Genomic DNA, 13,093 nt, shown 5'->3' with positions numbered 1-13,093 from the left:
GACTGGTGGTGCTGCTGCTTGCTACTGGTAGTGGGAGGCATGCTGCTCCTTTCTTCTTCCTTGGTAGAGGTGTCATGATAGTAGTAGTGGTGGTCTCTCTTCCTGCAGCGGTGGCTCACGCAGAGTTCGCTTTTTGCGGTTTCGTTCACGTCTCCAGCGAGGGTAATGTGCTGGTTGCGACCGTTTCCCGTGAGTTTGTTGCTACTCGCCAGTGGTGGTTCTCGTTTTCGCATGGTGGAGGCGTCCTCATCTACATTTTCGCACAGCAGCTTGTAGAGAGAGAGGAGAAATGCAGCGCGGGGAAGGAGAAGAGGGGCTCGCGAGTTTTGTGCCCTAATTAAACTATCACCAGTGCAAGAAAGGAAAACGACAGCGGTTATTTTTCACTTTTGGCTTCGGGTTCGCACCCGAGGCATATACTGCCGAGGTAAAAAGATACTCCTTTATGCCTCGGTTATCAACCTGAGGCAAAAAAAATAGTTACTACCGCGGTCTCCACCAACCGAGGCCTAAACTCCTTTTCCCACTCTCTCTTCAAACCCCTTTGGGAGAACAAGTATATCACCACCATGCTCGAAGACATCACCTTTATCGGCATCCCTCAAGGGTTTTTTTGGGTCTTTTGGGGTCTTTTGGTTTTCTTGTTCTCCCTTACGAACACAACATCACAGTAATGCATAAGCAAAACCAGCCACATAGGTCCAAACTGAGATCGAAAACCAGATCCAAAACTCCAAATTTGAAACCAGATTAAAAAACAAATCCAAACTTCCAAAACTGATATGCACAAAATCTGCAATAGAGTTGCTCGGAGAAGACGAAGAAGTAGCGGCGCCGGAACAATCTCGTCGATGGTGAAGTGGCAGCGCAACGGTGGTGTAGCAGCGGTGTAGGCGGAACGAAAATGCAGCGGCGCAATGGAGTTGCTCGAAGAAGAAAAAGAAGATGCAGCGGTGGCCACGAACAACCTCCTCCACGGTGCAGCGGCGATGCAACGGTGGTGAAGCCGGGATGAACGATTGGGGTGCAGTGGAAGAAGAAGAAAAGATTTGTGATGCTATATGGAGGAAGATCGGAGAAGAAAAAATCGCAGAAGGTTTGCGCTGCTGCGAAAAGATTTGGGTTTTTTTATAACCCTACGAAGCCATACTGCCTCGGTTAATTCGAAACCGAGGCATATTGTCTTCTTATATGCCTCGGTTGGCAGGAGAACCGAAGCATAAGGTTCATACTGCCTCGGTTATAAAAGAACCGAGGCATAAAAGCAGGTAAAAATTTTCAAATTTTGGAGACAGCGCGCATTTGTAAAATTTTTTAAGCTATATGCCTCGATCAGTATAACAACCGAGGCATAAAAGGTGACTTTAATTACAAAAATGCCACCGCGTGTTTATATGCAGCGGGTGCGCAGGAACCGAGACATATACTGCGATGTAAAAACTCTAAAATGCACTAGTGTATATGGCCTCGGTTCATTTAATAACCAAGGCATACAACCCTATTTGGCCCCGGTTAAGTGCCACCCGAGGCCAAAGAGTCACATTTTTTGCTTCGAGTCTGTGCAACCGAAGCATATGAGCCACCTTTGCACCAGTTTTTTTTTAACCGAAGCATATAACCCTTTTTTGCTTCGGGTTTTAGCTAAACCAAGGTATAAAAGTTGTCTGGAATTGCAAAAATGTCACCGTGCCATTATATGCTTCGATTCCTAGCCAATCGAGACATATAAGACGAGGTAAAAAGCAAAATTTGCACTAGTGTTAGGCACATAAGAATAATATATTCCATAGTTTAAATGTTGTGGTTATACAAATAAGAGGTTAATGTTATATGATGAAAAATATATATAATATATGTATTAATTGAAGCATTTTTATTTATTCCTATATCATATATTTATTGTTAGAATATATATATATATATATATATATATATATATATATATATATATATATATATATAATACTAAATTTCTTCTATTTATTGTTTTCATTTTTTCCCAATATAAGTAAAACACTATATTGTCTCATAATTAGGAATGGCAACAAGGTGGGTAGAGTACGGGTAATAGCTCCTCCGTATCCTACTTGTTAAATAAATATTCGTCTCATACTCATACCTATATTCGTGCGGATATTCGTTATGTGGGTCCCTACATATTTAATATTGAACAATATATTTTAACCATAAATTCAAATAAAAATGCAATGCACAACATTCATAAATTTGATACAAAGTAAAAATAACTCATTTAAATAGTGTTGAATGACATTTTACAAAGAAGTGAAAGTTTTTCAAAACCAATTGATAAAAGACAACTCATTCAAAATCAATCTGTTAATGCTTTAATCACATTTCTTTTTATTTTTTTTTTAATTTAAATGAAAATATAACTGATACAAGTATTCATGATACTGATACTATGATACCAGTATCTGTCCCGTTAACACGCGAGTATAAAAAATACCCGAACCTATTACATGGGAATATTTATTTTTAATATCCATTTCTACTCCGTAAATACATAATTTTTTGACATCAATATTCATAATCACATTTTCATCCTAAAGCTTTTCTCTTCGCCACATTTGTGAATGGTTTTATATTCTAGATACATGTGAATTAAAAAAACAAAAAAAAGAGTGTAAAGAGTTGGTTTAGGGTCCTTGGCTTTGTTGTAAGCATGTAATGTAAGCCAACGTAGTCTGGCACATTCCACATATGAGTTTGACTCGATGTTGATGATGTGGCGCGTGAGATGCAAGGATAAATGTTTCCATGCAAAAAGAAAGAGGAGTGGGGAAGGGAACAGACCTGACCAAGAAAAGGTTCACTCGGTCGGGACACACTAAAGCACAAATGGACACCTTTTCTTTTTTTTCAACCCAATATTTAAAACCATAATCTATCATTCATTCATTCATAATCTATTTTATAATACAATCATAATTAAAGTTTCCTTTGCCCATTCCACACACCAAATTCCTACTATATACTATGCCTCTCTGGCTACGCTGCTTAGCACACATGACATATCAGACTCAACACTTACCTTTTTTCATGCACTCTTTTTTCTAACCACACCATCAAAAAAGAAGCTTATGGGTTAAGAAACATCGCCTTCTCAAAATCCTCAAAAGCAAAAACAACAAAAAGAGTGCTATCGGGGGAAATCAACAACAAACTAAAATTATATATAAATACTCAAAAGCACTTCCTTTATTTTTGCTTCTCATTACCTCTTCTCCCAAACCCTCCCCTCTCCTCTCTTCTTTCTTTCTTTCTTTTGCTTTCTTTCTTTCCCTTTCTCTCTTCTATCTTCAACTCTCTCTCTAACTCTTTCATGTGATTCTCTTTACAAAAGAGAAAGCTCCAAGAGGAACCATGGTTTATACCTCCATCCCAGCATATATTGATCCAGCCAACTGGCAGCAACAGGTAAAAAAAATTCAACCCTTCTTCAGTTTCCTTCTTTCTCATTTCATTTCTCACTTCAAAAGCCAAAATTCAAAAGATACATATTCTTTATACCCTTCTCCTGAATATACCACATATTTCATTTCTTTGCTCCTTCCAACTTTATGTTACTGCAGCAGCCAAATCATCAGCACCAAGGAAACAACACTGCTGTAACCTCCCACCTTATTCTTCCACCACCGATACAACCGCCGCCACCGCCGCCGCCCTCACAACCCCATGGACTCGGTGCTACTGCCACTGCCGCCTCCATCAGGCCGGGTTCCATGGCGGATAGGGCCAGGATGGCCAACATACCCATGCAGGAAGCTCCGCAGAAGTGTCCTAGATGTGAATCCACCAACACAAAGTTTTGCTACTTCAACAACTACAGCCTCTCTCAGCCCCGCCACTTCTGCAAGGCCTGCAGAAGGTACTGGACTCGCGGCGGGGCCTTGAGGAACGTCCCTGTTGGCGGCGGCTGCCGGAGGAACAAGAGGAGCAGAGGAAGCTCCGGTGGCAGCGCCAGGTCCCCGGCAAACTCCGATCGCCAAACGGCGAGTGCTGGCTCCGCTTCCACGACCAGTGGCTCATCTTCTGCTGACATGGTGGCAGGCCTTGGCGGCACCGGGGTGCCGCCGTCTCTTAGATTCATGGCTCCATTGCATCATCTTGGCGATCACCACCTCGGTGGTGGTGGTGGTGGTGGAGGAGAGATAGGGTTAAACTATGGCTTGAACTATGGCGCGATTTCAGGTCCAATGGGAGGAATAGGGGACTTGAATTTCCATATTGGAAACGCTTTAAATGGTGGTGGTGGTGGTTCTGTGTTGTCTGGTTTGGACCAATGGAGGATGCCACAAACTCACCAATTTCCCTTCTTGTCTGGTTTGGAAGCTTCTTCGTCACACGGGTTGTACCCATTTGATGGTGCTAGTGGTAGTGATGGCTATGGTGGCACTCCCATTAAGGTTTCAACTTCTGGGGTGATGTCTCAGTTTGCTTCAGTCAAAATGGAAGATAATCATCATCAGGAGCTTGGTTTGCAGAGACAGTTCTTGGGGGTCAACAATAACCCTAATACGAATGAGCAATATTGGAGTGCTGGTGGTGGTGGTGGTGCCACTTCTGCTTGGACTGATCTTTCTGCTTTCAGTTCTTCTTCCACTACCAGTAACCCCCTATAGAATTTTCTGCACTCTTGTGAAGTTTCTGGCTTTTGGTTCTTCTGTTTCCTTTCACAAAGTTTCAACCAATTCGGTTACAATTACCCCCACGTGAAAAGCTTCGAGGATGGTTAAGTACTTTGCTTTCTTTTATGATCAAATCAAAAACCCTAGGGATGTTAGTTTTTCTATTTCCCCCCACTTTTAATCTTTATATGTTGTTATTTCTTCTTCCTTTTCTCTCTCTTTCTTAGGTTTAGGTTGTTTTGTATGGGAAGGTTTTACTATATATGGTGAAATTATGAGTTCAAGAGAATGAATATTGCAGTCGATAATCAATCATGTCTGATAAAAAATTATGTCTGATACCAGTATCACTTGATTTCCTCGTATGTATCTATCGAAAATATGATCATTTTTCTAATGATGAAGAGTGTTGAATTAAGCAAGCTTTATCTTCACTTAATAAACGATTTGGAGGAAAATTTGTTGCAGTGATAATAGAAAATTCGCCCCCAAATCGTGGATTCAGAATGATTCATCTCTGTGCGTTTACAAGAATCAAATTTCGACCTATCATTTTAATGAAATAAAATCTTGAACTCATTTGTACTGTTCTTAAGACATTCTGAATTTTCCTAGTGAATGGATAGTAAAGCAAGAGTGGTGGTCAAAGAAGAATTAATAAACATAGGTTGTCTTTCTCATTGTATACATTCCTCATATATGTTTTGTAGTGGAAAAGTGTGATTTTCTTCCTTTAAAAATTAGATTTTCCGTTATTTTTTTCCTTTTAGAAAGTTCTTTGTAACGACTACAGGAACTTTTCCTTGATGTTAATACCATTATCCCTTTTAATATAATTCTCTAAAAAGATTTATCTTGCAACTTAGTGTGGTTATTTTATTCATAATGTAAAACAGCCTTTCTCTCCCTCTCGTTTTGTTTGGTTTAGTTTTTGGCTCTTCAAACAATTTTCTCATCATCCAAGATAATACCAACTTTGAATGCTTTTATTTTGTTGACGCATTCACTTTTCACACAGCTAAACCTTAGATCAATGGAAACAAACAAAACTTCTAAGCACAAAAAGGAAAGTTCTAATGTTTAAGTACTATATATATATATTAAGCTTTTCATTCTAGTTAATTTTAGAGTTGTATTATTGTCACCCTTTTAAAAGCATCACTTACCAGTGTTTATATATCATGACTTAAGCATATGAAAAGAATCCAATCTAAAAGACCAGTTATTAGGTGTTAGTGTTTGATCTCATAAACTATTACATTGAACTTCTTATATCTCAGTGATTAATGTGAGACAGCAAGAACTTCTTAAACCAACGCAAAGTAAGGTTAAATAAATTACATGGCATGCATAAATGACATTTTTGACGTTTCTTTTCTGTACCATATTTGGAGTGCGAACGAAGGATTTAAATAGTAAATCTTGGATTTGAATAGTAAACCTATATATCCTCTTTGTTGAACAACCATAGAAAGAATTTGAATTAGGCCTTGCTTGGTTATAGGGATTACTTGAGAGTTAATTATAGTGATGCAATTATTTGAGCAACCAGATGAAGAACTATTGAGAGACCCCATGTTTGGGACAAACTCTAACGACTTCCTAAAAACTGAAAAGGTGGTGCTTGTCATATTGTTGGGAATGTGATCTCTCAATTTGGAATTTTCTATGAACAGGGATAAATATTGTATGTAGGGTAGTTCCTATTCTCCAAAACCCAGACATTGTTGTAATTCCTTTTATTTCTTTTACAAAATGTACATGATTGTGATGTCTCATCTTGCGCAGCCATACCTAGAAATGGCTTCACTGAAGAAAGACGAAGTTTTAGGGTTTTTGTTTTTCCTTTTGAAAAATGGGTTCTGATATGTTTCATCTGGCGCAGCCAAAGCTAGGTAGGCATAGTCTGAGTGAAGAAATTGAGTAGTTCAAGAAATTGCAGCGGCTATATTATTCATGAATGATTAAATATATTTTCCCAATGGAGATTCAAATCTGAGGTTCCAAATTTATGTACAAAACTTTGAATACTATAACATAAACAAATCCTCCTTGAGTTTAGTGACTTCCAACTCTCCACAGAGAATCTGTTAGTTGTTATATCATTAAAAAATGATAATATTTTTGCATGTGAGTGTCCTTTTCTAAATTATTGATTTCTCCAATGACAAACGTTGTGTGAGGAAAGAGAGAGAGAGAGAGAGAGAGAGAGAGAGAGAGAGAGAGAGAGAATGATTTTGTGATAATATGTACTTGATATTAAGAGAAGAGAATGGACTGTGTAAAGTGTAAACTTTGGGTAATTATTTAGCGGTTTTGGTGGCAGAGACGCGGAGAAAGAGCATCAAAAGACGACAAAATGGCCACACAGAAACCTTAAGATCATAGTATTCTTCGAGATTAGTTTCATCACCAATCACCATGTTTATGATGGCATTTTAGGTATGTCAAAAATCTTCAGCTTCCGTTAAACCTGTTAAAGTTCACCTGTCATACCTTCCACCCAATATATTCCCTCTAATTTCACCAAACAAACGTTTTAATTAGTTGGATTAGTTTAAAAGGTCAATTTTTAATTAACAATATGTATAGTATCTATGAATAAGTTGATTAAAAAAAAATACTATTATCCAATGGGATTTGAAATAAAAAAACAAAAATAGATCTACATATGCATCATTCCCCATATATAGTAACCCGAAAAATAGAGCAGTAAGTGAGCAACATAAACATAAGGTTGTAAAAGAATGTTTGTCTCTGTCCCACGAACTAGCAGAGTCAAAAAGCGCAAAGATTTTAGCAATCTCTAATTTGATGCGTTGTTATTACCACAAAGTCACAAACTCAGCGACACAAGCTGCTACATGCTAATACAATGTCTGGACAATCTGACCAAATCGCACTTTCTCACGCGCTAAACGCGTGCTACTACATGAGGATTAATTAATCAAAGATTTTTTTTTTTACAATAATATTGTTGACCTCGTCTTTATTTATTTTTATTATTAGAAAATTTCTTCCAGTTGTTTTAAATCGAGAGTACACATTCTCGTATCCTTTTAAACATCAATGAATTTTGTTATGAACAAATTGTCAAAAATAGAAAAGTATGCCACCATAACAAGCAACCGATCTTAATTATTAAGAAAGTAAGTGAAAATAAATTTATTCTTAAACTTAATCATAATTATCAGTTTCAGTAAGATCAATAATAAAAATAAAATAACTCTTTTAAAATTATTCTCAAAGTAAGTATTTGTATGTTTTAACTAGCATGATACTCTATTTTTCCAATCTTAAGTTTTTGTAAGTTTCTTTTTCTTTATTTTAATTTTTATTTTACAATATATATGATTAATTTAAGTATTTTTCTTTATCACTTGTTGTGAAGTCTAAGTCAGAGATCGAATTATAGGTTTCTATTAAGGGAAATTAAAAATCAAAATATATGTGCCAACTTTATTTGATATAAAATGATTGAATATATTAGTACAACATTTGATGGCAAAGAAAATTTTAATCATTATCCTAATCTATCAAACATACGAATACAATACCAAAATTGTTGGTACTAGTAGTTCAATATTTGTATCCACTAACCAAGAATCAAAATTTGATCATCGATTCGAATATAGTTTTAATGGTCCTACATTAGTTATATCAAAATATACTGAACAATGGAAAGAAGAGTACTGGGTGTTCAAATAACCCCCACAAATCTCCTTGTTACAAAAAGCTTCTAATGACTCTAAAAGAAAAAAGAATTTTGTCGCTTAAAATAGTTGCATTAATTCAAATAAAATTGTCTTGTATAAATTGATTATGGTCTTTTACAAAAACAAAAATCAAAATAATAAATTATTTCTTTATCCAAATATGAAATTTAAATTGTAATTTGAAGTGCCCTGATATGGCATTAACATTTAAAAATAAAGCATTTTAAAAATTTAGAGTGTTGAATTTAAGATTTTGCTTAAAGTAGTGAAATATGTTAAGAGTTGAAAAGCTACATATTTTTCCTTAAAGAAGAGGAGAAGAGAGTGTATGTCAGTGTGGAAGTTGGACCGTAAGAGAGAGAGAGAGAGAGAGAGAGAGAGAGAGTGAATCTGGTGGCACGCCCTTCCATGCAGGCACAGCATGAATGAACACTAGTTGTGGCTTTCAACAAACATTGTTTGGTTCATTGTAAACGAGGAGAAGATAGATGCATACATACTGATGCATACTGCATGCGAACCTGCAGCACTTCTCTTCTTTTCTTTTGTTTTAATATTTCAAACCTGCATCGTATTGCATGCATCCTTCTCCTTCTTCTCTGGATCACATCACATCATCTCTCACTCCCTTTCTTTTCTTTTTCTTTTTTTTATTTACACTTTTTATCACATTATAGTTTAAATAATACAATGTTATACCATTAAATAATATAGTTATATACGTTTTGTGTGTATTAATTTTTAGTAAAAATTGAAAATAATTCATTTTAAAAATTTTGGCCAAATTTAGTTCCTCAATTTTAGAAATATTTAGATTTAGTCTTTTTAACCAATTTTAGTTAAGTTTATTTGACGTTTCAAATACATTTTAAGATATTATGATAGTGTCTTATTAACATTAAAGCGAAATGTGTCAAAAAATATAAACAACTCAATTTCAATCATGAACGACGTATTTGAAACGTTAAAAAGAACCTTAACAAAGTTATGTTAAAATGATTAAATTCATACATTTCTAGAGTTAAAAGACTAAACTGGGTTAAACTTTCGAAAAATGACTAATTTAAAATTTTACTAAAAGTTAAGGTATCAAAAACATATTTAACCTTAATATAAAACATTTTAAAAGAGAATTATTTTCCCACAATTTTTTTTTTACGTATGTTATCTTAGAATTTGTAGGTCTAACGTAATAAAAAAAGATGTAATAATAACAATAATAAATTTATGTATTTTGTACTTACAAGTAGGTTTATGTCTATTGTTTGTTACAATGTTGTAACGACAACAAGTATAAGTTTTTAATTTTTTTCTTTTCTCAAATTTACACCGATTTTTTCTTCTTTTTCTTCGTTTCCTTATTCTTCTCCTCCTCCTTGTTTTTCTTCATGTTTTTCTCCTCCTTTTTTTTTCTTCTTCATCTTATCCTTCTTCTTATTATTTTTCTTCATATAATAAATCTAGAATTATATAAACATAAAACATAATAAATCTAAAATTAATCAAACATCTAATATTGTTAAGAATAGTTCAAGTGTGAGCCAAAAATCCTATATTGGATAAAATAGACAAAGTTAAACACTATATAAGAATAAATATCCATAAACTATTGCCTTAAGATTTTTGGGTAAAAGTGATGTCAAAATGCAAAAATGAAGAATGAGAAACTAACATCAGTGTAAAACAATATTCGAAGGAAAAGATGTTTTCCAATAACCGAGAATAGGGATGTCAACGGGGCGGGTAGGGTACGGGTAATAGCTCTCCCGTACCCTACCCACTAGATAAATATCTGCCCGTACCCGTACCCATATCTGTTGGGTATCCGTTATGCGGGTACCCGCCTATTTTTTTCATATCTGCAGGTATCCATGGGTACCCGCGGGTATTTACAAAATTATTAAAAAATAAATATTTAATCATAAATTCAAATAAAATAAAATAAAATACATCATTATCATAAATTTTAAATAAAGTTCAAATAAACTCAAGTTCATACAAGTCCAAATAATTATAAAAGTAAATATAAAATGACGTTCAACACAATGAAAATTCTTTAATTAATATTTTGGTAAAAAAGTTCACCTTCTCCAATTGATTCCTAAAAAATAAATAAATAATAAACCTCAATTATCACGTGCCAAGTATTCTTATTTTGATTCCATTATTTGACAACAAGCATACCATAAACGTTATTGTCTATATAGGATTTGATGTATATGCCCAATTTCAAATAAATGAAAAAGAAGAATGTCAGGGGTGTACTTGGAAACGTACCAATAGTATTGAAGTTTGAAGAATGAAGACAAAAGACAAGATGTGCAACTTAGAAAAAATTAGACCAGAATATTTTTTACTAATATATATATATATATATATATATATATATATATATATATATATATATATATAAATATGAGGGTATTTTTGTGAATTAAAGTTTAGCGAATATGGATATCCACGGGTACGGATACTATGATACCCGTACTCGCCTCGTTAACATGCGAGTATCAAAAATACCCGTACCCACGGGTAGCGGGTATCCATTTTTAATATTCATTTTCTACCCATTGCGAGTTTTATCCGCGGATATCCACGGGTACGGATTTTTTTGACATCCCTAACCGAGAATGATAAAAATGCAGACATAATTAAGGGTTTTTATTCTCACGCTTATAGGTCATATGAAAATATTGACAATTTAATTATAAAAATACCATCTCACACATTTTGTACGTATGCTACCTATATGTCAGACACAAATTATTCAATTACGTAATAAGCTATTTTTGTATTAGTGTTTAGTCAGACGAATTTCCAACTTGAAATATGATTATTAATTATGAAAAATGTGTTAGAATTGTTTCATTATTAAAAAATTGAACTTTGGTCACTTTTCTCATAGAATTTAGGGAAAAAAAGGGAAAGGGGGAATAATAACATAAAAGATAATTAAAATTGAAACAAATAATTATAAATGTTGAATTGAGTTTTAATTTGGGTTGGGAGAAATAAAAATAAAAAATAATTTAAATATAAATAAATAATAACAAATGTTGAATATAATTTAAATTTGGATTTTTTTAATTTAATTTAAAATATAAGTTATTATTATTATTTTATAATAATAATAATAATAATGATAATAATAAGGGTTTATAAGAAAATTTAAAGAAATATATAACAAAGTATAAAAGTGTATTACATACTAATATAATTTGAAATAAAATATTATTTTTTTAAAGTGCATTAGCAAGTATAAAATTAGTAAGAAAATTTTAAAATAATTTATATTATACCATTTGTTTTATTAGTATCCACTTTTATTTTCTAATTTAACCCTTTAATTTTTTTTAAATTAAAATAATTACTTCATTAATTTACTATTTAAGTAATCGTTTCTTTAAATTTAATTGATTTTTTCAATTTGACTGTTTCTTAAATTTAACTATTTTTTAATTATAAAAATATCTATAAAATAAATAAAAACATTAACAATAGTTATAAAGTTTATTTATATTTAATTTTATAATTATAACAATATATAATAGTATTAATAATAATAATAATTTTTTTTACCTTTTATTATTATAAAAGGAATGAACACATGTGTTATGCATATATATTTTCACTGATAAATTTAATGAACATTCAAAAATATATGATGAATTAAAAATATTTTATTAACATAACATTTTGAAATAATATTTCAATTGTGTTTACGTTGAGTTAAATACGCAGTTTTATTATATGAATTCAAAATTTTTTAATACTAAAATAAATATATTGATAAAAATTAGCATGTTAGATTAATTTAAAATTTATTTTAATTTAATTCAGCGTGAATAAAATATTTGAATGTTTTTCATTGAAATTGTGTAATTTATCTTAATAGATTTGAATGTTATATTTTGAAAAAAAAAATGTAAAAGAATATTGGAAATAAAATTTAGTCATCAATGATGACCGTAATGTGATGGGTTATACTAAGGTAATTGTGGTTGTGGTGGATACTAAATCATATATTTTTTTATTTTTTTATTTTGGAGAGATATTGGGAATAGTAGAAAGATAGTGAGCTTGATTATTAAAGAACGTTTAACAATAAATTTCATCTAAGTATTACTTTTTTATGGTATTGTAAGAACCACTAAAATAAATAGAAAAAGAAAAGTTGAATTGTATGTGAATGAGTATCTTATATCGTTCATAGTAAATTATGGTGTAAATATCATCAATTGCTTAATTGTATGTGAAATTTTATTACAAAGCATTGCTTACAATACAATGTATTTCGGGTGTAGGGATCAAGCACCAACAATCAACATTTAAATTACCTTTTTTCTCCTCTTGTCTGACGTCCTCCTTACCAAACTTATACAATTCTTTCTCTTGCCGCTCAGTCGTCCAGTCAAGCTCTTCTCGAATCCGCCCACAGTTAACATCCAGGTCCTGCATTTCCCTCCGTAGCTCGGTTCTCCTCTCGTTCGGCTGGTCGAGCGATCGGGGTACCTGTCTAAAAGGCTCTGATGCTTAAGTCAGTTTAAGACCGATCGGTAGGTAGTAGTAAATGCTGTAATAAAATGCGAGTTGAAGGTGCTTACCAACCTACCTTGGGCTTCTATTTATAGTTTTTGGTTTGGGCTTGTGATTAGGGTTTCTTAATCATGGCCTAATTACATTTTAAACCTGATTATTGATTCAGGTTTTGGTGTGGCCGCCCGACCG

At 33.2% G+C, this 13,093-nt stretch overlaps 1 protein-coding gene across 2 annotated transcripts; it reads left to right on the top strand.

The window, feature by feature from the left end:
* Positions 1–3,134: 3,134 nt before the first annotated feature.
* LOC114183506 (dof zinc finger protein DOF2.4-like) lies at positions 3,135–5,007 on the top strand. Of its 2 annotated transcripts, none has more exons than XM_028070544.1 (2): positions 3,135–3,438; positions 3,594–5,007. In XM_028070544.1, the coding sequence occupies exons 1-2, from the start codon at positions 3,385–3,387 to the stop codon at positions 4,641–4,643; spliced, it is 1,104 nt and encodes a 367-aa protein (XP_027926345.1). In that variant the 5' UTR covers positions 3,135–3,384; the 3' UTR covers positions 4,644–5,007. The 2 variants fall into 2 exon arrangements, with proteins under 2 accessions (XP_027926345.1, XP_027926346.1); XM_028070545.1 differs by having other exon boundaries at positions 3,234–3,438; positions 3,597–5,007.
* The last annotated feature ends 8,086 nt before the right edge of the window (positions 5,008–13,093 follow it).

Source organism: Vigna unguiculata, chromosome 5, assembly GCF_004118075.2.
Source record: "Vigna unguiculata cultivar IT97K-499-35 chromosome 5, ASM411807v1, whole genome shotgun sequence".
NCBI classification, from domain to species: Eukaryota; Viridiplantae; Streptophyta; class Magnoliopsida; order Fabales; family Fabaceae; genus Vigna; species Vigna unguiculata.
Note: the sequence above shows the minus strand (reverse complement) of the source record. Positions and strands in the feature narration are given on the sequence as shown.